General features: G+C 50.6%; 2 protein-coding genes across 5 annotated transcripts in view; both read left to right on the top strand.

The window, feature by feature from the left end:
- The window catches only part of LOC124229284 (UDP-glucuronosyltransferase 1-6-like), a 96605-nt gene extending 92984 nt beyond the window's left edge, over window positions 1-3621 (top strand). For all 4 annotated transcript variants that reach the window (XM_046644423.1, XM_046644422.1, XM_046644421.1 and 1 more), the window contains 2 exons: window positions 74-293; window positions 2601-3621. In XM_046644423.1, coding sequence (XP_046500379.1) covers window positions 74-293; window positions 2601-2898 — 518 coding nt within the window. In that variant the 3' untranslated portion in view covers window positions 2899-3621. The remainder of the gene's footprint in view (window positions 1-73; window positions 294-2600) is intronic.
- Window positions 3622-6132: 2511 nt separating this feature from the next.
- MROH2A (maestro heat like repeat family member 2A) overlaps window positions 6133-27621 on the top strand; it is a 43868-nt gene continuing 22379 nt past the window's right edge. The window contains exons 1-19 of the mRNA XM_046644391.1: window positions 6133-6208; window positions 7058-7153; window positions 7387-7568; window positions 9456-9587; window positions 9821-9983; window positions 11504-11602; window positions 12399-12550; window positions 13066-13209; window positions 14370-14462; window positions 14722-14800; window positions 14929-15042; window positions 17273-17349; window positions 18292-18411; window positions 18732-18842; window positions 20681-20828; window positions 21898-21938; window positions 22482-22623; window positions 22861-22913; window positions 23349-23456. Of these exons, the coding sequence (XP_046500347.1) occupies window positions 6133-6208; window positions 7058-7153; window positions 7387-7568; window positions 9456-9587; window positions 9821-9983; window positions 11504-11602; window positions 12399-12550; window positions 13066-13209; window positions 14370-14462; window positions 14722-14800; window positions 14929-15042; window positions 17273-17349; window positions 18292-18411; window positions 18732-18842; window positions 20681-20828; window positions 21898-21938; window positions 22482-22623; window positions 22861-22913; window positions 23349-23456 (2130 nt within the window). The remainder of the gene's footprint in view (window positions 6209-7057; window positions 7154-7386; window positions 7569-9455; window positions 9588-9820; window positions 9984-11503; window positions 11603-12398; window positions 12551-13065; window positions 13210-14369; window positions 14463-14721; window positions 14801-14928; window positions 15043-17272; window positions 17350-18291; window positions 18412-18731; window positions 18843-20680; window positions 20829-21897; window positions 21939-22481; window positions 22624-22860; window positions 22914-23348; window positions 23457-27621) is intronic.

Here is a 27621-nt window from a genome sequence, read left to right as displayed (position 1 = left end):
TCAGAACCTAGACAGTGTCAGATCGTGAAACTCAGCGACTTGACCACCAGTGTCCCTCCTTTTTTCTTCTCAGGTCACCCGAAGACTCGTGCCTTTATTACACATTCTGGCTCCCATGGTGTATATGAAGGAATCTGCAATGGCATTCCAATGGTCATGATGCCCTTGTTTGGTGATCAGATGGACAATGCAAAGCGCATGGAGACCCGGGGAGCTGGAGTGTCCTTGAACGTCCTGGAAATGACTTCTGATGATTTAGCAAATGCCCTAAAAACTGTCATCAATGACAAAAGGTAAGAGAGAAGGTACAGAGGAATACTACCCATATTTTGGCCATCGCATTCACAATAAATATTCAAATGTGAAAACAAATACCTAAAAATCGAATTTATAAGGAAGATGATTTGGGGGTTATTATTATTCATTTTGTGAAAGGATGCTTTAATTCCTATAGAATTTATCATAGAAATTATTTTAAATATTATCTCCCGTAATAGATTTAAAACTTCAATTTATTAAAAAAGTCACCATAATAGATGTCTGATCTATAACTTCTTGTAAAGAGAGAAATATTCCAAGAAGCAGAGTGTCCGTAAGATCAAAACAAACTGGGCTCGTGGAAGTACAGTTTTTCCCAGCACTTAAACCTATGAGGAATTTTGTCCATGGGATTTATAAATGGAGCGGGGGGGGGGGGAGGCGTCATATGATATCACAGGCAAAGGCTTCTAATAAAAGCAAAGCCAAGTTTGTTCAAATATAGCTCTGAAAATGATTCAAAAGGCAAAAGTCATCAGATTGAATGACTTCTGCATAAAATGTATTGTATTCCCGTCAAGCTCACTAGTAATAGGCTGATGAAAACCTTACGGGAAGAAGTGATGGCCAGGGGTGGACTTCATCCAAGAATTAATAATGTGAGAGCGCGCGTATGAGCATGTGTGTGCATGTGAGTACGTGTGCATGTGTGTGTGTCTACAAGAGTGTCAGGAGCCTCATTTGTAGTTGCTTCATTTCAAAAGAGACACCAGGCAGGAGTACAGATGTGTGAAGACTGGAGCGTGTTGATGTGGGAGGAGACACTACGCAGGGGGACGCGCCAAGACTGGACAAGGGAAGATGGGGGTGAAGTGATGGTGCTCACATGTGTGTGGTGCCAACGGATAAAAAACAAAGGTCCACATAACCAACCCAGGGTAACAACCCGCCCAGAGCAATTGGTGGTGTTCTCCACCTTCATTCCAATTGGCCTCTGCTGACAGCCCGGCTTGTCAGCGTTGGGCTGTGCTGCTCACACATCAATACAATTAAAACCCAACTTCCTTCTGTGTGCTCGTGAAACTCGTTCTTGAGGTTCACGTTAGTAATATAATTTTGATCTTTTGTTCGGTGGTAGAGACAACCACTTGTAACCTAAAAATGACTTGGTAGAAGTTCTCTGCGCTTTATTATTTTTTAAAAAACACTAACCAATCAACTTAAGTTATTAACTAAATTCGTCTATTCATTTTTGAGCCTTCTCTATCTGATTGTGAATCTCTGTGTTCTCAACACTCTCAGCAGGGACTGCACCTACATAGAATAAAGAGAAATGGAAAAATTTCAAACTTCAGATTATGCAACCAGGCCATAACAGGTGCTTGATAGGTACTGGATGAATGACAGCAAGTGTCCAGAAAATCCATCTTGCTTAAGAGAAATGTATAAAAGGAAGATGTTTAACAATATTTATAGCCACATATTCATATTACCTTACAATAATATATCCAAGTAAAATGGCAGACATGTTTAAGGATTCAGCTTTCAGATTCTGATTCAGACGTCAACACTGTCCAAAATAAACAGAAATCCATTTTGTTTAACAGGCTGCATAGACACAGCTTCATGCTAAATTTAGCACTTAGATGGCTTGATGTTTCAGTAATTGAATTGAACATATGCCACCATCTTGGAGACGGCACTTAAAAATAGCTTTTACTTGACTAGTTGTGATTGTTTACAACTTCGCATGGAAAACTGTTCATAATTTCTGACATGACCTTTTCATTTATTTCTTTATCTTATTATAAAGAAAATATAATCTAATTTCCTACAAAAATATCACTAAAAAAGAAAAGAAGAGGGGGCTGGCCCAGTGGTGCAGTGGTTAAGTGTGCGCATTCCACTTCTGTGGCCCAGGGTTTGCTGGTTCGGATCCCGGGTGCGGACATGGCACCACTTGGCAAGCCATGCTGTGGTAGGCATTCCACATATAAAGTAGAGGAAGATGGGCACGGATGTTAGCTCAGGGCCAGTCTTCCTCAGCAAAGAGAGGAGGACTGGTAGCAGTTAGCTCAGGGCTAATCTTCCTAAAAAAAAAAAGAAAAGAAGAATGTAGGAAGCAAATTTCAACTAATTTAAAATTAGAATTTTGGCTTCCAATTTTTTTTAGAGATAAAGAACATTTACTGTGTGTGTTTTCTTTTCTGACTATAATAGAAACACATTTGCTCTACCGAGTTTGGAAAATTTGGTGGTTCCTAACCAGAAGCGAGCATAGAGAGGGGATAGTTTACTCCTGTTGGAGTTCCAGGCATTCACAGAACTGTCTTTGTGTTTAGCTATAAGGAAAACATCATGCGCCTCTCCAGCCTTCACAAGGACCGCCCCGTGGAGCCACTGGACCTGGCCGTGTTCTGGGTGGAGTTCGTGATGAGGCACAAGGGGGCCCCGCACCTGCGCCCTGCAGCCCACGACCTCACGTGGTACCAGTACCACTCTTTGGACGTGATCGGCTTCCTCCTGGCCGTCGTGCTGGGAGTCGCCTTCATCATCTATAAATCTTGTGCCTTCGGCTTCCGGAAGTTCTTTGGGAAAAAAGGGCGAGTTAAGAAGTCCCACAAATCCAAGACACAGTGAGAAGTGGGTGGGAAGTGAGGTGAACCAAACTTGCAAATGGGGTCAGTGTGAAATTCATGTTTTGTTTATTCAAGAAATACTGAGCCATAAGTTAAACACCCCAGTGTTTTTAAAAATGAAAACAATCTAATTGCTAGTCATGCCTATAGAGAGAGATATGAATATGCTTTCTGCTTCTTCCAATATCTTTAATCTGGACTCTCTTGTCATCTTTCAAGTGACTTGCCAAGAGGATGGACAGGTCCTCCTTCATCCTGCATTGCTTTTCTTACTCAGGTAGGGCCTGTTTGGGAGCGCGGGTTTCAGAGGTGGTCCCACACCACCCCCACCTTGGATGCTGATTCTAACATCATCTTCTGGCTTCCGTAGACTGTTGTGATCAATTCCTTCATCAATGATGGCAGATCCTAATTTATGCTCATGCTTCACAGATGTCACTTGTGTGTTTAAAAAAGGATATGTTTATTCCTGTAGGGCATAGCTCCTTGCACTTGAAATAAACGAGCAATGTAGAGTCCTTCGAGAAGAGTGTATGGTTTCTAACTTTGGGGGAAAAGAATGTTGTAGAAAATTGATGGGTGGTGTTTGAGAGGATAACCATTGCTTCATCTCTTGTGCCAAAAGGATCTGAATTTGATAAAAGCCCCAAATATAGTGTCTGGCATGTATATTTTCTCTGTTTCTTGCAACTAAAAACATATTAATAAATTCATGTAAATTCTATGTCTTAGGTGTTCTTCTCTTCATTGCTGTTGCATTTATTGTTGTTAACCTCCGTGTTCTAATTACGAAAGCGATGCACGGTTATGACAGACAATTTGAAAAATATAGACGTGCACACATACACAAGAAAATAGAAATCTCCAGGAACCATGTTCCTCAGAAATAACCACATAACTATTTTGGCAAATGCATGTATTTATAAAGTATTGCAGCTATACCAAATATATCTAGTTTTCTCACATTCTTTTTCCACTTCAGTCTATCGGAAATGTTCTCCCCAGGCTTTTGTGTAACATTTAATTTGTTTTTAGTGGCCAAGAAGTATCTATTGCATGGATATACCAGGATATATTTAAACACCACTTCTGGGTGAATTCACTTTTATTTTCTTTTGTGAAAAAGGCCTCATTACATGGGGCCAGCCCATGGGTGTGGTGGTTAAGTTCACAAGCTCCACTTTGGTGGCCTGGGGTTCGCTGGTTCGGATCCTGGGCATGGACCTAGCACCACTCATCAAGCCACACTGTGGCAGCATCCCACATAAAATAGAGGAAGATTGGCATAGATGTTAGCTCGGGGCTGATCTTCCTCAAGCAAAAAGAGGAAGATTGGTAACGGATGTTACCTCAGGGCGAATCTTCCTCACCAAAAAAAAAAAAAACAGAAAGAAAGAAAAAAGCATACAAATATTGTTGCCATAATCTAAGAAAGAATGGAAAGTATTTTCATTTTGGAAAAGCAAGCAGAGCCCACTTTACTCTCCTCAATCTCATCATCTTAGTGTCTTCTCCAGACAAGTGTTGAGGGCATCTCACTTTTTCCTGTGGCTTACACGCTCATCACGTGTGTAATAAAAAATGACCCCTTTCTCCACCCCTGCTGATAGCCATGTCCCTCACAATGTGTCTTTGTAGCTCTTACCAACAAGAGGGGGCATCTGTTTCCCCACCTGTTGAGTCCTGGCTGGCCTGTGCCCTGCCTTGGCTGACAGAATGTGGCAGAGGTGATGGGTGCCTGTTCCAAGTCATGTTTCTGCTCGCTCTCTTGGAGCCCCATCCAGCTGCTGTGAGAACACCCTGGGCTAGCCCTGCTGCACGGTGAGAGACACGTGTCCTTGTCACCCTAGTCACTTCACCCGGTAGCTAGCCAACTGCCAGAAAAGTGTATGAAGCCATAGACAAGCCAGCCCTCACCCAGCCTACCAGCTGACCACAGATACTTGAGCGACTCTAGTTGTGCTTGGCCAGACCAACAGAACCACTCAGCTGACCCGTAGATTCATGAACAATAATTAATGATTGTTTTCAGTCATTAAGCTTTGAGGTGGTTTGTTACACAGCAATGACTAACTGATACATTCACTCCTGGCCCTAAATCCACAATCTTTCATGTGTTCAAAGGGCAAAGGTGTGTCCTACCCACCTCTATATCCACCTCAAGCACACGGCAGGCATGCAGTCAGGGTCTATGGAGCATAACTGTAACCACATAACTTGAATAATCTTTGAAAGAGAAAAGAAGGCCCAGCAGGGAGTGGGAGGAGGCAGGGCAGAGGGAGATGTGGAGGAAGGGGCATGCGATAACTGCTTTCTTGTGTCCATTCCTTATCAGTCAACATGTCTCCAAAGGGCAGAGTGAGGGAACTGTGTATGGATGTTATGGGGAAGAGGCATTCAGCACCATGTAGAGCAAACTCATTGTCTAACCACTCATATCCAATGAAGTAGAAATGGGCTACTGAGGGTAATGAGCTTCCTAGGATCGGTGGTGTCCAAGCAGAGGCCGAGGGACTCCCTCTTGGCAGGGTGGGCACACTTTGGGAACTAACTAAGGAGTCTTGGACCTAGTTGGCTCTGGCTCTTGTTCTGTCGCTCTGTAATGCATAGGAAGGTTTCCAAAGGCCAGTATTTCATTGCTCAAACTGTTGATCTGGGCTGTCTCTCCCAGCTACAAGTGGCAGGGGAGTCCTCTGGGCCCCACTTTTGGTTCAGGGAAACAAGGTCCCTGCCCTCTCACCTATCTGTGAGGTTCTTTACCTTCTAAATATTCTGCCAGTGAGAACTCCCTTCCCCTGCAAGTCATCCAGTCCGTGGGGAGGAGTTGTCTTCCTAGGACCCCTCTGTCACCCTCACTGCTCCAGCTGCCCTGACCACACTTCCCCATCCTGGGCTCCTACGACCACATCCCCAGGGGACTTGGCTGTGAATCACCCCCTCCCACCTTTTCCCTTTCCCAAACAGGCCACACATGTGGGTAACAGAAATGTTCAATGACAACATAATGTGGGGTTTTTATCCCGGGGCCCTGTGCACTCCTCAAAGCCCTCAGTTGATAGAGACTCAGAGAGGCAGTTGGATCTCAAAGTTCCAAGGGTCTGGGACCTAACGGTGTTGATTCTAAAGAAGCCCGCCCACCCCGCCAGGAGACCCATTCCTCACCTGAGTTACGACTGAGGAGCCCGACCCTCTCACTTCTTTGTCACCCCCTCTGCTGTTGCCCACATTACCATTGATGTGTATTGGGCAAAGAACAAAGCTTCCTCTTGTGGTGTATTTTTGTTCCATCCAGGAGAGGACTCTGAGAAAAGGTCAGTATTTAGGTCCCAGGTAGATCTTTAAAGGGTTCCCAGGAGGGAAAGAGCACAGGATGGTGCAGGACCCCGGGACGGTGAAGGTTTGAGGATGAGGGGTTTGAAACAGAAGGACAAAGGATCCAGCCACTTTTGATCCTCCATCTTGACATCTGTGTTGGCGTTTGTCAGCCCTAAGGGTGCTGCTGCTGTTGAGGGAGCCCCAGGAAAGCAGAGAGGAGAACTGCTGAGGTGGATTTCTCAGTCGTCATTCATTTTCAGTGTCTAGAAAAGAGGGTGGGGGGGCCCTTCTTAACCAAGTGTGTTAACACTTTTTAACTATTTCTCTGTAACAAATGACCAGAAACTTAGTGCTTAGAACAAAAGCCATTTATTACCTCGCAGTTCCCATGGGTCGGGGGTCTGGGCCTGGCTTAGCGGGCTCCTTTGCTCGGGCTCTCACAGGCTTCACTCAGGTATTGGTTAGCTGCATCCTGTGTGGAGCTTGGTCTTCGTCCAAGCTCATGTGGCTGTTGGCAGAATTCAGCTCCTTGTGGTTACAGCACTGAAGCCCCCACCCGGATGCTGCTTGGCACACTCCATAGGCAGTTCGTGTCCTGGCTGTTTACTTTTCAAGGCCAGCGGGAGCATCTCTCTCTAGCCTGCCAAGATGGAGTCTTATATGACATAGGGAGTGGGTTCCCATCTCCTTTGCCATATTCCGTTGGTTAGAATTTGGGTCTAACCCAAGTCATGGCTTCTGTCCCTGCTCCGGGGAAGAGGATTATGCAGGGTGTGACTCATCGTGGGTTGTCTTAGGGTATGTTGACACCCCAACTATTTAAAAAATCTTGTTGATTTCGAAAGAGCTTGAGGAAGAGATGGCAGAAGCAACAATAGACTCAGAGGAGGACCCATCAGAGGAAAGAGAGGACCTGGGACCTCTGGCGCCAGATAACGGTGGTAAGAAAGTCAACCCCTCTTCCTGCATTCCTGCCCCGTCCTGGTCGCTAATTCCTCGAGGACAAGTCCCAGCTGAGGTCTCAGTTTCTCCATTTGTCCAGTGGACAGGAAGTTCCCTGCCCAATCGTCCCACAGGTGCAGCTAGGGCTGTGCAGGCATTGGGGAGGCTGAGGTACAAGGGACACCTTCTGTCACGGCCATCTCAGCACTGCACCTGTGCCGCCTTGTCTCAGGTACATTCCAACAAGTCACGAACCTCCTCAACATCATGGACAGCGAGTCAGCAAAGATGGACACTGCCGGGGCAGGGCCTGACATGCGGAAGACGCTGGCCTCGGTGATAATCACAGAGAAGGCCACCACCGAGCCCTCTGTGGTGATAAACGCTCTCATTCGCTGCCTGCAGGTGCCGAAGGTAGGGCCTCCTCACCCTCAGCCGCTCCTTGGAGCCCAGCCTCCTGCAGCCGTTCGTGCATCCCGCCACTGCTCAGCGCACAATACTGGCTACTGCAGGCATGGGGCTCAGTGCTGGGGCACAGAGCTGGGCAGGACTGGGAGGTTCTTACTTTTTGCGGACCTCCTGGGGCTGAGGTTTCCACGATTTTAAAGTTCCCCTATATTCTGACCCAGTGGGTTTGGAAGCCAACGTCCTAGAGCATGTGAGCTGAGTTACAAAGATGATGAGCAGGAGCAAAGCAAGTGGACATGGGGCAGCAAAGACACGCCACAGCCAGGGTGCAGGGGTGCTTGGCCAGTGGGGGGACTATTTAGCTGGGGTTGGGGGGGCTGAGGTAGAGGATGTTGAAGGGAGGGATGAAAAGTGTAACCGGAGATCATGGCGGGCCTCTTATGACAGGGACCAGGGCATGAGAATCCCCTGGAAAGCTTGGTAAAACCTGGCTTGCTGGGCCCCACCTGGAGGGGTTCAGATTCAGCAGGTCTGGGCGGGGCCTGAGACCCTGCATTTCTGACAAACTCCTAGGTGCTGCTGCAGCTGCTGGTCTAACGACCACACTTCAAGAACTGCTGGATTTTAGATCATCCTTTAGGCTTCGGGGATGTTCTTTACGGGAGTTCTTTACAGAACAATGTGTGGTAGCCAGGAGGAAGGTGTGCTGGAGTCAGGGAGCATAGGCAAACGGTTTTCAAAGCAGATTTTTAATACGTAGATTTTATGGGGGCTGGCCTGGTGGCAGAGCGGTTAGGTTCGCGTGCTCTGCTTCAGCGGCCTGGGTTCACTGGTTCGGATCCAGGGGCGGACCTACACACCACTCGTCAAGACATGCTGTGGCAGTGTCCCACATACAAAATAGAGGAAGGCTGGCACAGATGTTAGCTCAGGGCCAATCTTCCTCAAGCAAAAAGAGGAGGATTGGCAACAGATGTTAGCTCAGGGCCAATCTTCCTCTCATGCACACACACAAACATACACACAAGTTTGAAAACCGCCGGTCTGGGGCCACGCGGTACTGAGCAGCTAAGGCCACACAATTGCTGGAGTTTACAAGCCTCTATTACTTGCTGTCCCAAGACTAGGAAAGCAAGGCCAAGGTTCTCTGCACCTGATTTCACTACTAGGAAGTACAAATTTGGGTGAGTTCTTCTCTTCCTGAAGTCCCCAAATTAGCTAAGGTCTTGACTGTCAAGAATTGACTTTCTTCCCACATGAGGGAGGAGGTCATTTTCCCAGAGGGCTTTGCAGGCAACGGCCCACATATAAAGTCAACCCTCATTCCTTAAGAGGGGCTTGGCAAACCCAATTAAATGAGAGTCATTCTCAAATACGACTCTCCAGGTGCGGTCTGGGTTGCACAATCTATTTGTCCAATTCTGTCCTAACCCAGGTCATTTGAAATGGTGATAAGTGCTTTATAGGAATCAAAATTGAGAAAGAGGTACATTTCCTGGTCTTAAATGCTCCCTCGCTAGGGCTAAGGGCAGAGCAAACTGGCTTTCTTGGACTTTCAAGAGGGCCTGTGTCAAGTTTGTGGAGGAACCTTGTGTGCTGGCCCTTTGACAGCTGCCTTGCCATGTTGCCAGATTGAAAACAGGGCAGAAAGAACAGATTTGCAGGCCACACTGACAGGGCCAGTTGGATGAGTTGGATGGGAGCAGGGAAAGGGGAAGCGTTGGAGATGGAAGAGTCAGGGTCCGGGGCTTGGGCATCTGAGGGATGGGGTGTATAGGAGCAGGGCCGTGGGAGGGAGAAGATGGTGGACTTATGTGCTCGGGCAGGACTGGGTCTGTCCCAGGCCCCACTTCCGAGTCCAGGATCTTCCAACCCACCATACTTGTTTCCCAGATTTCCACTCAGCGCAAAGTCAACATTTACAACATTCTCCAGGAGATCATCCAGCAGGAGGGGGAGCTGGAGGAGCAGTGCGTCCAGAGGCTGGTCGCCATCGCCTCCAGGGAGATGAGGGAGATCCTGGAGGTAGGAGAGCCCTGGGCTCCATCGGTGTCCAGCCCCCTGCCTTCCCAGGGCCTGGGCCATTGGTAGACATGACCTGGGGTGCCCAAGGGCCTTGTCCAGTTACCTCATGGGGCAAGGATGGGCTGAGGGAGCCAGAGGGAGCCCAGGGGGCTGGAGCAGGTGTGGGGCAGGAGGGTTTTTATGAAGGCCCCCCTGATGGTGGCACCGCACGTCCCTCTCCTGTCCCCCTGCAGATGGAAGGCTATGTGAAGGCAGAGGCGGCCAGTGACACCCTGGTGGCTTTGTCCCGAAACCACTTCAGCTTGGTCATGTATGAGCTGCAGCACCACCTTAAGCCCCTAAACCTCACCGACGAATTTGTCATTGTCACCCTTGCCAAGCTGGCCAATGGCAACGGTGCGAGCCTCAGGGTCCTCAGCCCCCGTTTCTGGCTCCCAGGCCTCCCTCCTGGGCTCTGCCTCTCTCTACCTCTGTCCTGGCCCCCACCCCTTCCTTTTCTCTCTTTTCCTATCTTTCTCTGGCATTCACTCTTTTCCTCTCTGTGTGTCTCTCTTGGTTGTTAAGACTCTCTCTCTGTGTCTCCACTTTTCATTTCTGTCTCTTTATTCCTCTGTCATTCCTTCTTCTCCAAGTCTCTCTTTCCTCTCTTCCTCTCTGGCTCCATTCTTCTCTCTCTTCCCACCTCCCTTTCTCTTTATTTCCTTTGTGTCCCTCTGTCTCTTTCCATTCCACAGACATACACTGCGATCCTGCTCCACGCAGGCATTGTGGTGGGTGCTGGGCCATGGCAGCGAGTGAAACACGCACAGTCCCCGCCCTCATAGAGGACCACAAACAGGTAAACCAGAAAAGAGGTGATGGGTATAAAGAGAACAGCCAGGCGGCTGTCTGAGATCAGGATGTGGTGAGGGGACCTCATCGCTGTGGGGACCTCATTGAGGTGTGACCTGGAGGATGAGAGGACGACACCTGTGTGAGAAACAGGATGAGGGAGAACATCCAACACTAACAAAACATCATGTGCAAAGGGCTTGAGGCAGGAAAAAGCTTGATTACTGTGAAGAACTGAGAGCCCACTGTGGCTGGAGTTACAGAGGAGGGGGTGGTGGTGTAAAATGAAGTTGGAGAGTTACAGGGCCTGGTGGGCACTTGAAAGCTACTGATGGAGGCCGGCCTGGTGGCGTAGTGGTTAGGTTCATGTGCTCCACTTCAGCAGCCCAGGGTTTGCGGGTTTGGATCCTGGGCACAGACCTGCATACTGCTCATCAAGCCACGCTGTGGGGGCATCCCACATACAAGAGAGAGGAAGATTGCCACACATGTTAGCTCAGGGTGAATCTTTGTCATCAAAGGAAAAAAGAAAGCTACTGAGGGATTTTTAGGCTGCAGAATTGCCTGATGGGACTCAGGTTCCAGGAAGACCATTCTAGCCGTCGTGTGGATGGAGAAGGGATGGCAGATGTGTAACCAGGAGGTTACGGTGGTCGGGCTAGGAAGCATCTGGTGAGCAGTGAGCAGACATGACGCATTGATGGAGACACCGAAAGGAACCAGATGTCCATCTCTGGAAGCAGGCGTGCTCCGAGCGAGCGCCCACACTCTGACTCTCCGCTCTCTCCCAGTTCCTGCCTCTCCGGCTCTTCCCTGTGGCTCTGTCTCTACTCTTCCTCTTCCTTCTGTCCCCCGATCCTCCCCTCTTTCCTGCCTTGCTTTCCCCTTCACCCGCTTCCAGCTCGCTTTTTCTACCTCACGCTGACTTCCGCAATATTTCCTGGGGCCCCAGCTGGCGCAATTGGGGTTCCCTGACTGCAGTGTGGGGGGCTGGCGGTGCCGGTGGTGGGGTTGTCCTCTCTGCCTTCTCCCTGCTGAGTCCTGACCCACCCCGACTTCCTACAACCTCTCCCCCTACCCCACAGTGTTCGAGTTCATGCCGTACATGGGCATCACCCTGGCCACCATATTCACGATGCTGAGACTTGCCAACGAAGCCAAGATACGCCAGGTGATCTGTGGTGGTACGTGTCCCTCTTGGGCCTGCAGGTCTGGCCCAGTCAGGGCGCAGAGGGGTGAAGTGGGGTAAACAGGTGGAAGGGTTGTTGAACAAGAGGTGGGTTGTTCATTTATTCCCAAGCATTTGCTCAATCTCCTGCTTTGTGTGGCCTCTGATTGTCTCTCTGGGGGGACGAGTGGCTGAACCATCGTGGATGCTTTTAGGAGGCCTTCATGGCCTTGAGGGAGGCAGCTGTCACTGTGACTTAGTTTAGCTTGCTCTGCAGTTAAGCATTTTAGGAGAAGACTGGAGAAGGGCACTGGGATTCACAGCAGAGGGACTGGGGAAAATATCTCCACGTTGGGTCTGACGTGGGCAGGTCTTCAATGCTATTTACATCGGATCGCCTTGGCCCAGGTTCTGATTACTTAATATTTTTGTGGGCCCCAAATCCCTGATACCCAAGAAAAATGGGGCAAAATTATGTTTACTGCCCTCTGTGTTGGAATCCCCTAGATGAGAGTAAGGAGTCCCATTCCAGTGCCCACACGTGACCCACCCCGCATGTGAATCTCAAAGGATGGAGCCTCGATGCACCTGTGTGCTTAACACCCCCTTGGGGGAGCCTTTCACACACAGATATTCAAGATCAAACCAGGGAGCTGTGAGGGAGGAAGGGCAGAGCTGTGGGGACCAGAGGGGCTTTGGCTAGCTGTGTCTTTGGCCATCTCAGTGACCTGCTCTTATCGGAAGATCCTGAGCACCCCGGCCTGGAGAAGGTGGCCTGGGAAGGCGCTCATGGCATCTCCCCACGCCCGTAGCCATGGAGACCTTCTGCGAGACGGTGCAGTTTTACCTGAGGCAGCTGGAGGACAGCGTCTACCCCGTGATGACCGAGGACCAGTTTGCTATGAAGCTGTTTCCCCTGTATCGCTATTTTGTGACCGTGTGGCTGAGGAACCACAACCCGGAGGTGAGATGCATCCTTCTCAGGAGGGCCCTGGGGTCCCCCGCCAGTCATGGCTTCCCCGCCTGTGGGGCTGGGAGGGCTGAGAGACCACCGGGTCCAGCCTCCTTCCCGGAACCCCAGAGAGACGGTGACCTGGTTAATGGCACAGCCGGGAGCTTGTGATGCTGAACTGCAGGGGCCCTGGAGCCTCAGCAGGCCAGCTTGGTAAAGGCCCTAGGACTTACTACACGAGGGTCGATGGTACCCGCATGCTGGGCGCTCTCCAAGCGGTTTACCTATGGGAGTTAGAGCAGAGGCACTGAGAGGCTAAGTACCTGCCCAAGATCACCTAAATGACAGAGCAAGGACTCGCGGGGGCAGGCTGGCCTCCCTGCCCACCTGTGGGGCCTTGGGTGAGGCCCCAACCACTTCCAAGATTGCCTCTGTCATGTGCCCTTGACTCTGTGGACGGGGCTGACATCCCTGGGCCTTGCTGGGGGTTCTGGGCTGAGGAGTCCAGAGACCTGCTCCTGTGGCAGGTGAAGCTGGGGGTCATCAAGTCCCTGAAGCCCATGCTGAACCTCCTCCTGCCCAACGACGACCTGAGGGAGCAGGTGTACGACTATATCCCCCTGCTGCTGGCGGAGTACCAGGGCAGCCTGGAGGCCCTCTGCATCACGCAGGTGAGGGCCAAGTGGGCGGCAGCCCCGGCTGGAGCCCTGGTTCCCAGGTGTTCCAGGGGACTGTCATCTGGGTGGAAGGTGAGGATGTCAGATATTATGATCCCTGCCAGGAGACCCAACATCTGTGCCCGATGAGGGGCCGTGGGGCCTGGCCCTTGTAGGGTTTGCAGGAAATGAATGCTGCTGTTCCAGGTGGAAGGGACGAGATCCCAGAGTTTGGAGGCCACAGTGAGGTCGTGGCCTTTGTATCAGTTCCCTAGGGCCGCCATAACAAAGAACCACGAGCTAGGGAGCTTAAAACAACAGAAATTTATTCTCTCATGGTCCTGGAGGCCAGAAGTCCCAAACCAAAGTGTCAGCAGGGCTGTGCTCCTTCTGAGGGCTCTGGGAGGAATCCTTCTTGTCTTTTCCAGCTTCTGGCGGCCCCAGGCCTTGCGAGGCTTGTGGCAACATCACTCTGATCTGGCCCTGTCTTCACAGGGTCGTATTCTCTGTGTGTCTCTCTGTGTCCTCTTTTAATAAGGACGACAGTCCTCGGGCTTAAGGCCCACCCTGAATCCAGGACGACCTCATCTCAGGATCCTTAACTATTTACATCTGCAAAGACCCTATTTCCAAATAAGGTCACATTCTGGGGTTTTGGGTGGACACGAATTTTGAGGGGACACCATTTGCCCCATGACAGCTTTTAACCCCTGGGAGACGGAGTGGTTGCTGGGCTCTGAGAGGAGGCGTGAGCCGGGCTGACGTCCATCGTCAAGGGTCCCCCGTCTGCAGACGAGGCGTGGCTCTCAGCTGGAAACTAGGAGCAGAAATGGATGTGATGGACTTAGGGAGCCAACTGTGGATCATTCTGGCTAAAGAATGGGATTCGGCTCCAGGTGAAGATGAGAGAAAGATGAAAAAGGGCTTGAATGCCACACTTGGTGGCCCAGTGTGGTGCTTCCCAAGCTTTACTGTGCACAGGAACCGCCTGGGAGCTGGTTGAAACACAGAGTCGGGTTCAGCATGTCTAGGGCAGAGCCTGAGAGCTGCATTTCTAACTAGCTCCCAGGGGCTGCCATACCTCTAGTCGGTGGACCGCAGCAAATGGCAAGGGTCCAGATTCTGACCTTGAGTTGGTAGAAGGTCATCTACCACCATCTGCCCATCCGTTGCAGGTCTTGAGGCAGATCCTGGAAGTGTCGGTCATCACCAACACCCCCATCCCCCAAATGCAGCTACACCCCATTTTCATGGAACTGCATGTCCAGGTGAGGCTGGCGAGCTGGGCTGGGCATCTCAGGGTGAGTCAGCAGGAAGCCGGCTGCAGGAGGTGGCACAGCCGGCCAGGGCAGAGGGCGAGATGGTGGCAGAACCCCCTGTGTCACTCGTGTGCCTCCTGCATCCCTCTGGGGTTCGAGGCCATGGTGCCCACGCAGCTCCTGTCCTCTCAGGCTGGGCTGCCGCTGTGCCCGTATCCCCTGTCCCTGCTGGGACCTCACCTGGCCTCCCCACACGCCCTCTCCCCAGGTGTGCGCCAAGGCCCCCACCCAGCAGCAGTACAGCAGCCAGAACCTGATGGAGATCGTGCACTGCTTCATAGCCCTCGGTGAGGCCCCCCCCGGGGCCGCTGTGAGCCTGGGGAGTCCCGGCCCCTCTAAGCGCCGGGCCCGGGGCTGCCTCCTTGGGCTCGCTCCGGCTCAGTGGGCACGACTGAAGTAGTACTTCCCCCTGCAGCCCGCTCCTACCCCAAGGAGCTGATGAAGTTCTTCTTCAGCCAGATGGAGATGAGCAAGGAGGCCATCCGCGTGGGGACCCTGACCCTGATTAGGGCCGTGGTGAGCGCAGACGGTGAGCAAGGGTGGGAAGGCGGGGCAGGGGCGGGGAGGCGAGTCTCACTCCTGTGTGGACCTCCATCATTTCCTCTTTTATAGACCCTACTGGGTGGGCCAAGAGGCCACGGCTGTCCGCTGCATCACGTTTTCCATGCTTGAACCTAACCAGTCCTGTGACCCTCAATCCTCTCCTTCAACCCTGAGTCCCAGCTGCCACCTGAGTCTGAATTTCAAACTGTTACCCTGAATCCTAGTACTAACCCCCAGAGCTAAATCAAAGGCTCAATGCAAAGCCTAGTTGCATAATGCAGGTACAGCCCTAAAGCCCCATTGACCAAGTGCCCCACCTTAGTCTACACCCAGATTCCAAGTCCCTAAGCTCAAACCCTAAACCTGGCCTTGATATCAAAAGGGAACTACTGTCCCGAGCTAAGACGCTAGCTCAGATATCACCTTTGTGTGAATTTAAACAAGACCTCCCCTGCTGGCAGCACATGGCCATGCAGGTACATGACTTGAGAAGCACTTGGGCTACTCCTGTTCAGCCCTTCAACTGGGTGCCTTTGTGCAGTGCACAAGCTGGGCAACTGTACATGAAGGACCTTCTGTGCTTTTTACCTCCTTGATGGGCAGAGATGACAAAGTTAATGACTAGAATTGGCCTAGCCATTTTTCTGTAAAAGGCCAGATAGTAAAAATATTTTTGGCTTTACAGGCTAAACAGTCTCTATGAAAATTGCTCAACTCTACCGTTGTAGAGCAGAAGCAGCCATAGACAGCAGAGCGTGGCTGTGTTCTGATAAAACTTTATTCACAAAGACACGCTTTGGGCTGAATTCAGTCTTCAGGCAAGACTGCTAATCTCTGGTCAAGAATAACAAGAAAGTAGCTTCTTACACTTCATTGACAGGGGTGTAAATTGCTACACCATTCTGGGTGCTCAACTGGATAGGGACCAAAACTGAGGCTTAGCAATCCAACTTCTTGTCAATTGTCTGAAGGAAATAATTGCCCGAAGAAAATTGGACAAAGATGTTTGCAAAGCATTAGAAACAACCTAAATGCTTTTCCGTAGGGAATTTGTGGAATAAATGATAGCATATCCACACAATGGAATACTATACAGCCATTAAAAGTGTAGTTAATCTACTCTTCCTCAGGGCCAGCTAGCCCACTACGCATTAATGATGGAGGATGGGGCTCTGCATGTATCGTGACCTCAGTTATGTGAAGGAAACCTCTATGTTTGTTTAGACAAAAACAGGTTTAGAAGGACACACCTGAACTGTTAAGAGTGGTTATCTTTTATTTTAATTAATAAACATACACCATTTTTATAATCAGAAAAAAAGTTTCCATTTTGGGGATAAAAACTCTACATTGTAACATTGTCCCTTACTGTCTGCTTATCTGCCACTATCTACCCCGTCCTCGTCTCCTCTCCTCCTCTGTCAGCACTGACTTCTATTAGCATCTAGCCTTGAGTGTAACATCAACCTGAGTGCCTAACTCTAGTTCTGTCCATGCTGGCTCTCTCCAGAACCTTCTCATGGCGTCTCCTTCTCACCCCCCTTAATCTTCCTCCTTCTTCAATCCGGGGGGCTGTCATCTGCTCTATGGCGAGCAAACACCTAGCACTTCTTGTGCCCCGGGCACTATGTTAACTCATTACTGCTCACGGCAGCTCTGTGAGGGAAGTCCCGTTATTATCCTCATCTTACAGGCAAGAAAACTGAGGCACAGAGGGGCTAAGGAGTTCACTGAGGTCACACAGCTGGGATGTGGCAGAGCCGGGATTCGAACCCAGGCAGCCTGGCGCTGGAGCCCAGGCTCTCTTCAGCTGTGCTTTGCAGCCTCCACATGCCCACTGTGTGCCCAGCACTGTGTGCCCAGCTGAGGGGACTGGAGAGCTCTTAGATGGAGACCCTGTGCTCAAGAAAAGTCCACTCATTTCAAAAGAGACAACACAAAGCAGAGGCTGAAGGAGGAGGCGTAAAACGATGGGGCCAGGCCGGGTGGGCGGAGGTGGGGTGGGGGGTCAGGGAGGTGGCCAGGCTGAGGGAAGTGCCCCTGAACTGTGGTGTCCAGTCAGAGGCTCTCAGGAGGCGTGACCTGGACGAGCCACCTGCCCCCTGGCTCCCTGTGGAAGGCGCGCTCCATGCCACCCAGGGAATCTCGCAGCTCCGGCATCTCCTTGGAGCCACCCCCAAGGCCGGCGGCCCTCCAGGCTAGTTTTCCTCTTTCAGAGCCCAGGATGAACATCAGGACCATCTACCTGGCCATCCGGGTGGTCAAGAACACCCTCTCCGACACCCGCCCCAAGGTAACAGGGCAGAGACTGGAAAGGGATGGCACTTGGGGGCACTTGGGGGAAGCGAGGGGAAGTCTGGCAGGTGGCCTTCTCCATCAGCCGTGGCCTCGGCTCCTCTCCAGTTCTGGGTGGAGATCCCTGGCCGGCCTCTTTGAGTCAGGCCCTTTGATGGAAAACCGAGCCTCCTGGGCAGTATCGAGCAGGGCGGGAGGCCAGAGACGCTGTGGTCCAGCTCTCCTCCATGCCCTGGGGTGTTCCAGTGGAGGGCTCAGACGTCAGCCTGGATGAAGGACAGGCTGGGCAAATCCAGCTTCTGCCAGAGCCGCTTGGCTGCCTGGGGGTTTTGCAAGGTCTTTACTGCATTTGAAAAAAGCTCCTGAGGAAGATGCCCTCTGCCCTCCACACAGAGGCTAAAAGTCATGGTCCAGCCTCCACTGCAGCCACAGCCACCTTGGAGCGGAGCTTCAGTTCCAGCTGTGGGCACTGGGGACCCCTGGGAGGGACGGTCCAGGATGGCGAGAGTCTGTACCCACGGGGGAGAGAATGGATGATTTGGGCTGGAGATCTAGGCAGAGCTGTTCTCAGTCTGTGGGAGCTGGAAGGGAAGAGAGAACAGGCTTGTTCTGTGCTGCCCCCAAACAGTGAGGCCCAGGGAGCGCAGGATAAGGGTCAGCTTGTCCCCACCAGTGCTACCTGCATAGAAGGGAGTGCACTCCGTGTCTCTGAAGGGTTCAAATGAGGCTCCCGGGTGGACGTACAGCTGAGCAGGATCCCCTGGATGAGGCAGGGGGTGGTGAGCAGAGTGCACAGTAGCCAGGCGGCCCGAAGGCCCCTTCCAGCCCAGGACACCCCCAGTTCCTAGCTGCCTGGTGTTACGGGATGGGGGGTTAGATGCCAAACCTCCCACCCTGGAGCCCGCCCCAACCCCCAGCCTGTCTGCCCCCGTCCCCGCAGGTGAGGATGGCTATTCTCCGCATCATCGGCCAGTTAGCTCTGTCTGGGTACCAGGAGAGGATCAAGGGCTGGGGGCTGAAGTACGTGTCCACGCAGCTGACCCTGTCCACCTACAAACTGGTGAGTGGCCCCGACGTGCAGGTCACAGAGCCGCTGGACTTTGGGGAGGATTTCCAAAGCGTTGGGGAAAGGACCATGCTCGATGCTTGAGCCTGCACGCATACGCGTTCATGACACAAGTGCACAGACACACAGTAAGCTGCAGGTAAGGACGTGTAGCCACATGCAGGAGAGAGAATACAGAGAGCCACGCAGAGCTCTGAGCAGCCCGGAGACCCCACGTCTGGGCATCGAGCTCGTAGGGGTGAGGAGACTGCGCCCAGGACCACAGCAAGCCCCTGCCAGCCCACAAACAGGGACCCCTTGGGTCTGTCTTCCAGACAAACCACCGGGAAAGCTTTTATCAGAGGGACCTGGAGGAGAAGATGGTCCACAAAGTCACCATGGACACCGTGAGGATCATAACGTCCTCCGTCAGTGGGATGACCAACGTGAGTGAGCCCACGCCCCACGCACTGGCCCGCACGCTGGAGCTGGTGGCGCATGTCTGTGCAGCACCATGCTCGGGGGAAAGGTGCATGCCCAGAATTCTGCATTGTTGCTGCCCCCATTCCCCCAGCCTGGGCGGCCTGGGGGCCTTGATCTCCCAATTGCCTGAGCTCTTGTCCTTCAAGATCCAGTTCCAGAGCCAGGTCCTTGATGGGAACTCAGGGCCTCCAGATGCTAGGGCAGTGCCTGGCACACAGTAGGCCTCAAAACATATCAATTGACTTACTGCCTGGAAGGTGTCCGTTACCTTAAAGCCCCTTCAGTCCAGGAGCATGTGTGCGTGTGTGTGCACACATGTGCACACACGTACGTGTGTCTCTAAAGAAATGATTTTAGTGGCTTAATTCCACAAACATTCCATGAGTCCCTACTATGTGAAAGATGAAGGCACACACTGGGAGGGCTCGGCATGACCCCAAGGAGTTCACAGACTTTAGGGGAAACCAGTGTGTCAACATTTAGTTGCAATACAACGTGACATAACAATAAGATAGGAAAAATTTACCACGAGAGCACGAAGAGGGAATCATTGTCCATTAAGTGAAGCCACTGGCTCGAAGCTCCCTGTCCAGCGTCAGCTTATCCTAATTACAGGAATAACAAGAATGGTCACAACAGCTACAAGCCATTGAGCACCAACACACAGCAGGCCCTGGACTAGGTGTGCCAGGTGTAGAATCTCACCCAATTACCCCAACAACTCCACGAGGTAGGGTCTCTGATTATTACCCTGTTTTTGTAGATAGGGAAACTGAGCCACAGAGGGACTCATTAATTCATCCAGGCTTCCAAGCTGGTAAACCAGTAGAGCCAGGATTAAAACGCTCATTCCAGTTCACCATGCTGCCTCCCTGGAGGGACCCAGGAGCCGGCGATGCTAGTCCTGGTGGCTGGAACGGCCCAAGAGACTGCTCTTGTTAGTTGATGGCACAAAGATCTCACCGCAAACTCCTAGGGCAGTGTGGGGAGGCTGAGGGGGACCAGGATTAACTGGGGGTGTTCAGTGACCATTCAAGGAGAGAGGGGGATGGCAGGGTGGTGATGGAGGGCTAGAGACACTGCCCCAAGAATGTGCATCGGTCAGTGCTCTCCAGAGATACAGAGCCAGCAGGGGATATGTATAGTCCATTTATTTCAAGGAAGGGGCTTATGCAGCGGTGGGGGCTGGCGAGTCTGACATTTGTAGGGCAGGCTGGAAGCTCAGGTAGGAGCTGGTGCTGCCATCCTGAGGCAAAGTCATCTTCTTCCTCTTTGCTCTCAAGGCCCTTGAACTGATTGGGTGAAGTCCACCCACATTATCAGGGATAAGCTCCTTAGCGGATTATGGACTTCCATCACGTCCACGAAGTGGCTTCACAGCCACACCTAACAGTAGTGTTTGATCGAATAACTGGGTCCTCTCACCCAGCCAGGAGGACACCTAAAACCGACCCTCACAATTGGCAAGCTTGCTGGGCCATCCGCCCAGTGTGCACCTACCTCTACAGGGTTTGGGGCCAGAGGGAGGGCGCTGGTCAAAGAGGATGTGATGGGCGTGGGCTTGGTGCAAGGCCAGCAGGGATGGCGGTTGGGCACCCAGGACTGGCTGACTCCCTCGGCCATAGCAGGGAGGGTACCACTTAGCCCTGACAAAGACCGGGGTTGGCAGCAGAGCCAGTCAGGGCCGAGGCTGTCGTGGGCTTGGAGCTCCATTCTGGAGAAGCGAGGGGGGAGCCGATACCCATCTCCTTGCATGGCCGCGGGACGCCCCAGCTGATCCTGCCCGCCCTCCCCTCACCAGGAGTTTTGGGTGAGGCTCCTGTGCTACATCGTGGAGACCGACTACACAGAGGCCTTGACCCCCATCTGCATCAGCCTCGTGAACCTGGCGGAGCGCCAGCTCCACAGCAAGGATGCGGAGGCCGACGCGGCCGGCAAGAGCAGGCACGGTGGGCAGCACCCCCGCGCCGCCTGATGGGGTTGGGCGGGTAGGCCGCTCCGTGTCGGAATGTTTCCCTTCTCCAGGAAGCGTCCCAGAGGCCAAATAGCTGGGCCGAAGGCCCACCCTTGCCAGGTCTGAGGAGGTGTCACAATTGTGCGAACTTCCTCTGGCAGCTCGCTCCTCGTGTCCCCACCCCTGAGCTCACACCCTGACCCAGACCGCAGCCTGTGGAGCTCCTGGCTTGGCCTCTCTTGGGATGTGACCAATCAGGGCCTCTGTGAGCCAGCTGGAGGAAGGTCCCGTCGGAGTCCTCTGTACACCACCCCACCGCGGTCCCCCTCGGCTTGAGCACGGTTAACATCAGACTCACAAAAAAGTGACTAGGCCCACCTACAGATGGGGTGACGCTGCTGTTCCAAGGGGCTGTTCTTCTGGGCCCGGGGCTTTCCTGGATGAGTGGCTGGCGATGGATGTGATTTGGGAGCCCCTTAGGATCCAGGGATGGCAAAAGGCTGAGCCTGCTCTGAGCAACCAGCTGGGCCACCCCCCAAGGTCTTGCTCATGCCCCTACCCCCCACTCTGGGGCTGAGTCCTCTCCTGAGCCACTCTACCTTCAGCTGCTCAGTGGGCCTGGCTCCTTTGCCCATTGGCCTAATGTGAGTTGCTTCTCATGAGTTTTCTTCTCATGAGCTCATTGCCTCCCAAAGCCTGCGGGGGTAGGGATGGGATGGGGAGGTGTGTGTCTAATGAGTGTTGGATCAACAGAGGCCAAGGTTCACAGTAGGAGACAACTACTCCTATGGCAGGTCCTGGTGTCCACTACAAAGTAGGCGTGTCCTGAAAAGAGCATCTTCTAAGCCCCAGCCCATAGCACAATTCTCCCTTCTTCCTGGGATAAGCCAATCCAAATGATGTTCTTTATAGAAAATGCCTTGTGCTGACCCATTCTCCATTCTGGGGGCAGTGGGATGGTGTCAGGTGCACCTTCCAGGGTAAAGCACCCCTCGGGGGCACTGGGGGTGCTTCCTGGTACAAGCCAGGTCCTTCAGTGAGGGTCGCATGTCCTTCTTCCTCAGTGGACCTGCCTGCTCCACAGAGGCTGCTGGCCCGTCTCCTGGTGAGTGGCTTACCTGGGTTGTTCCCTGGCCTGGCTGAGGCTGTGTCCTGCGTGCCTCTCCCTTGAGCTCCTAATTCCCAGAGCTCCCAGAGGGAGAGGGGAGCTGGATGCTTTCAGGACAGAGCTTTCCAGGTCCCTGTCTGGTGAGGACCTGCTCCGAGATTCCTCTGCTTGGCCTTTGAGCATCCTCAAAGCATCCCCAGGTTACCGCCAATGGCCTCCATGCCCCTGGGGATGGACTCAGTCCTGCACCTATGTGTCCTTTTCCTTGTGTTGACCCTGGATGCTAATCCATGCTTCGAGGAAGCCCGGGATGTGGAGGGAGCCCATGGTCTTGCCTCTCATCTCCTTTCCTCCCTGCGGCATCCTTTATGGGGAATGCTCTCTGGCCCTGGAGATCCTCAGAGCTCTGTTTGAAAACAGCCCACCTTGCCCGACTCACCCCTTTACAAGTGTAGGCGACGAGGTCCCAAGTTGGGTAGCAAGGTGCCCGGGGCTGTCCAGCCTGATGTAGGGCCCCACTAGAGTCTGGGTGTCCTCCAGGTACTGATGTCATCCCCCTACAAGGGGGAGGGCCGTGGGATAGCCATGCTCAACCTCCTGAGAACCCTGAGCCAGAGCATCGCACCCTCCATGGCTGACGCGTGGGAGCAGGAGATCCCGCTGCTGGTCAAGTACCTGGAAGGTGAGGTGCCAACCCCCCTGTGAGTGTACATGTTGGGGTACTAATCACGTGGCCTGAACAACAGGAGCCGTGGCTCGAGGTGGACCGACTTAGCCTGTTTTGGTCCTTGGGAAGGTGGGGAGGGAAATGCAGCATGTGGTGGGCCCATCCATGGAGGGTCTCACAGGCCCGGCCAAGAAGACTGACCCAGAAGAGAGCAGCAGAAGAAAGTAGCATGTGTGGCCCTTCCTTCTGCAGAACACACTGAGTTTACTTGGAATCAGAAGACCTGGGAGGACAAGCTAATTCTGGTAAAGAGGTGATCCAGCTTGCTGAGGCCGGGATGGGGAGAAAGGGATGGATGGGTGGAGGGGCGTTTGATGGGGCTGGCACGTGGGGAGTTTAGGAGCCCCTAAAGGACACGTTCTGCTTCTGTCAGAGAAGTCTTGGGGAGTACCAAGCATGTCCACAGCTATAGGTATCTATCAGCTGGGGACAACAGAGGGCCTTCCACTGTAGGAAACCAAGTGCCCAGGAGAGCAACACAGGGGTGACAACCCTCCCACCAGCCCCCAAGCCAGAGCTGTTCGCCAGACCCACAGGCTCTTAGAACGTTAGCGCTGGATTGGGGCTTTATGGGTCAAGTGATCTAGAGACTGGGGAAGGGGGCTGGAGAGGAGGGGTTACCACTCAAGGTTACCCATCCCCCCTGGAGCACCACCCACCGAAGTCTTCTGCCTCCCCAGTTTCTGAGAAACTCCCTCAAGAAGACTCGGGGTTCCAACTGGAGCCTTCGCCTGAGCAAAGAGCTGAACAACCAGATCGAGAGCTTTGACAGCCCATCCCTGGAGAAGGTTTGTCCCCACAGAGGCAGGGCAGCTCAGACAATGAGGGGACTCCAGGGATGGCAGAGTGGTGTCATGCTGTGTGTGAGACCAGCAGCACCCATGGCTCTTTACAGGGGCCTGGGAGGATAAGTGGGTGGTGTAGACCAGCGATGTTCAGTTTTTTATTTTGTTTTGTTTTTCCTTAAGAACTTGCTTTGTTGAAGGTGGGGATCTCTCCTCTAGCCACCAGCTTCCCCATCCTTCCCACTTCACTCTCCGCCTGAAGTGGTCTCATAGCAAGTCCAACAGGCAAGGACTGAGCTATCTGAACAGGTGTTGGTAAATAGTGAAAAGAGTGAGGATGACACTGAACCACAGGAGGATGAAGGGATCACCGGGTTCTACCCCAGCAGTGAAGATGATAAGGCCTGGACTCGGGGGGTAGGGAGAGTGGGCAAGCTGGGGTTTGGAGCTTGCCTCCCAACTGTCCTCATCCCCACCTGACAGATTGCTGGATATAGTTTCTTACACCTGACTCATCCAGGTACTGGCCAATGACCACATGTGTATATTTCACTGTAAAAAAGTCTTTACAAAACTATAAACATTGTCGAAAGAAATCACAGAAGATCGCAATCAATGGAAAGCATCCCATGTTCATGGATTGGAAAATGATATAGTTAAGATGGCAACACTCCTCAAATTTATCTGTAGATTCAACACGACCACTGTCATGATCCTAGCTGCACTTTTTGTGTGTGTGCAAAGATGAATAAGCTGACCCTAAAATTCATACGGAAATGCAAGGGGCCCAGAAAGGTCCCTCTATAACTATGGTGAAGAACGAATAAAATTGGAGAACTCATACTTTGCAATTTCAAGACTTCTTACACACAACTGCAGTAAACAAGACAGCATGGTACTGGTATGAGGATAGATATATTGATCAGTAGAATAGAATTGAGAATCCAGAAATAAACATCACATTTACTGTCAATTGATTTTTTTTTTTTGAGGAAGATTAGCCCTGAGCTAACTGTTGCCAATCCTCCTCTTTTTACTGAGGAAGACTTGCCCTGAGCTAACATCCATGCTCGTCTTCCTCTACTTTATATGTGGGATGCCTACCACAGCATGGCTTGCCAGGCAGTGCCATGTCCACCCCTGGGATCCAAAACAGCGAACCCCGGGCCACCGAAGCAGAATGTGCGCACTTAACCGCTGCACCACCGGGCTGGCCCTACTGTCAATTGATTTTTGACAAAGGCACCAGGACAATTCAATGGTGAAATAATAGTCTTTTTAACAAATGGCACTGGGACAACTTCACATCCACCTCCTGCAAAAGAATGAAGTTGGACCCCTTCCTCACACCATACACAAAAGTTAACTCAAAATGGTTTATAGATCTAAATATAAAAGCTAAAACTATAAAACTCTTAGAGGAAAACATAGGCATAAATCTTTGTGACCTTGGCTTGGGCAAAGCCTTCTTAGTTATGACACCAAAAGCACAAATGTTGAAAGAAAAAATAGATGAATTAAACATCATCCCACTAAAAATTCTTACGCTGAAAATAGTACCATCAAGAAAATGAAAAAACAACCCACAGAATGAGAGAAAATATTTTCAAATCAAGACCCTAAGAAGGGACTTGTGTCTAGAGTATATAAAGAACTCATTACTCAATAATAAAAAGACAAACAGGCCAGTTAAAAAATGGGCAAAGGATCTGAATAGACACTTCTTCCAAGAAGATATACAGATGGTGATTAAGTACATGAAAAAATAATCAAGATCATTACCATTAGGGAAATGCAAATCAAAACCACAACGAGACACTATTCCACACCCACAAGGATGGCTATAATCAAAAAGACAGATAAAAACAAGTGTTGGTTAGAATGTGGAGAAATTTGAACACTCCTATATTACTGGTGTGAATGCAAAATGGTGCATCTGCATTGAAAAACAGTTTGGCATTTCCTTGAAATGTTAACTATAGAATTACCAAATGACCCAGCAATCCCACTCCTAGATACATACACAGAAATAGAAACATACATCCACACAAAAACCTGTGCGTAAATGTTCATAGCAATATTATTCCTATAGTCAAAAAGTGGAAAGAATCCAAATGTCCGTCAACGGATGAATGGATGGACAGAATGTGGTATGTCCATACAATGGAATATTATTCAGCCACAAAAAGAAATGATTTACCAATACATGGTACAAAAAGATTACCCTTGAAAACATTATGCTAAGTGAAAGAAGCCAGATGCAAAGGCACACAAAGGACCATGTATTATATGACTCTGTTTATCTGAAATGTCCAGAATAGGCAGATCCATAGAGACAGAAAGTAGATTAGTGGCTGCCAGGGGCTGGGGAGAGTGTGGAGTGACTGCCAGTGGGTATGGAGTTTCTTTTTGGGCTGATGAAAATGTTCTAAACTTAGATTGTGATGATGGTTGCACAACTCTGTGAACATACCATTGAATTTGTAAACTTTGAATGAGTTAATTTTAAGGTATGTGAATAATGTCTCCTTAAAGATGTTTCAAAGAAAGTTTTTACAGATGTCAACTAAAAAATGCATTTGTTCAGCTATATACCCTTCACAGGTGAACATGTAAAATATCAAATAGCAAAGTCTATCTTCCCAATGTCTTCTACAGCTAAACGCTCTGGATTCACAGGTATAAGGACCTTACCAGGTGTCAGTTTAAAGCCAGATGCCCATTTGAAAGAAAGTTGTACACAGTATTTAATAAGCAAATACATGTATTTCAGCTGTATCACAATAACTCACCTAGCTTAAGGAAAGTAAATAAATACATAGGGTTTTACTGGCTCAGATAACTTTATTTTTTTAATTTTTTTTTTCCTTAAAGATTGGCACCTGGGCTAACAACTGTTGCCAATCTTCCTTTTTTTTTTCTGCTTTATCTCCCCGATCCCCCCCTGTACACAGTTGTATATCCTAGTTGCATGTCCTTCCGTTGTGGGATGTGGGACGCCGCCTCAACATGCCCTGACGGGTGGTGCCATGTCCGCACCCAAGATCCGAACCCTGGGCCGCTGCAGTGGAGTGCGCGAACTTAACCACTCAGCCACGGAGCCGGCCCACGGCTCAGATAACTTTAAAGGGCACAACTGGATACAGCAGCTTAAGGAACTTAATCAGGACCCTCAATGTCTTCATCACTCAGACTGGCATCCTCCAGGTGGAAGCAAGTTAGCTTCCAGGAGCTTCCAAACTTATAAACACAAGTAGAAAGAGCCAGTCTTCTCCCAAAATTAATATGCAGAAATCATTATCTTCCTATATACTAATAAAACAAAAATACAACAGACTGAAAAAAGATCCTATCCCAAGTAGCAACGCAATGTAAAATATATAATCAAATAAAATACTGAACACATGCAATATGTGGAACCAGCGTGAGGAGCCCCAAATTACAAGGAAAGGTAGAGAAGCTCAAAGAAAGCCTGATAAAATAGACATATCTCTTGTTCTCGCATAGGAAGTCTCAATGTTGCAAAGGTGTCTATTTTTCTCACATTAGTCTGCCATGTCATTTACTCCCAGTCAAATTCTCCAAAGGAGCTTTTGTGGAAATTTGACAATTTCATGGAATTTGACAAGATTACTTCCAAGTCCATCTGAATGAGAGAATGTCAGAGACTAGCTAAGAACATATTGCAAATGAAGCACGTTCAGGAAGGATTTGTTCTCCCAGAACAGATCAAGGATGTAAGCGTGCAAAATAAAATTCAACCGTGGGACAACTAAAAGACTATAGTGATGAATGTTTTTAGAACCTTAACATGGAACCGGTCTTCACATGCACAAAAAGAAACCAAGAAAGACAAAGGAAAAGAAAGAAACTATTCTATGAATATGAAAAATTTTCTGTGTGACAAAACAAAGTCATGGTGAATAAAATCAAAAAGTAAATGGGACATTGGGGAAATACCCCACCGAGAGTGATCCACTAGCTGAGCCTTCTGATATGCGATTGCTAAGAAATGAGCCCCAGACTGCGCTTGATTTTAAATCCTGGTTCTATCTCATCCTGCTTGCTTTCTCATCTCTAAATACAATAATCGCATTTACCTTCCAGAGTTGTCGTGCAGATTAAATGAGATAATGTGGTTCTTCTTGTTATTTTTCTGAATATACAT

The sequence above is a fragment of the Equus quagga genome, chromosome 17 (assembly GCF_021613505.1).
Source record: "Equus quagga isolate Etosha38 chromosome 17, UCLA_HA_Equagga_1.0, whole genome shotgun sequence".
NCBI classification, from domain to species: domain Eukaryota; kingdom Metazoa; phylum Chordata; class Mammalia; order Perissodactyla; family Equidae; genus Equus; species Equus quagga.
This window is presented reverse-complemented; position numbering and strand designations above follow the sequence as displayed.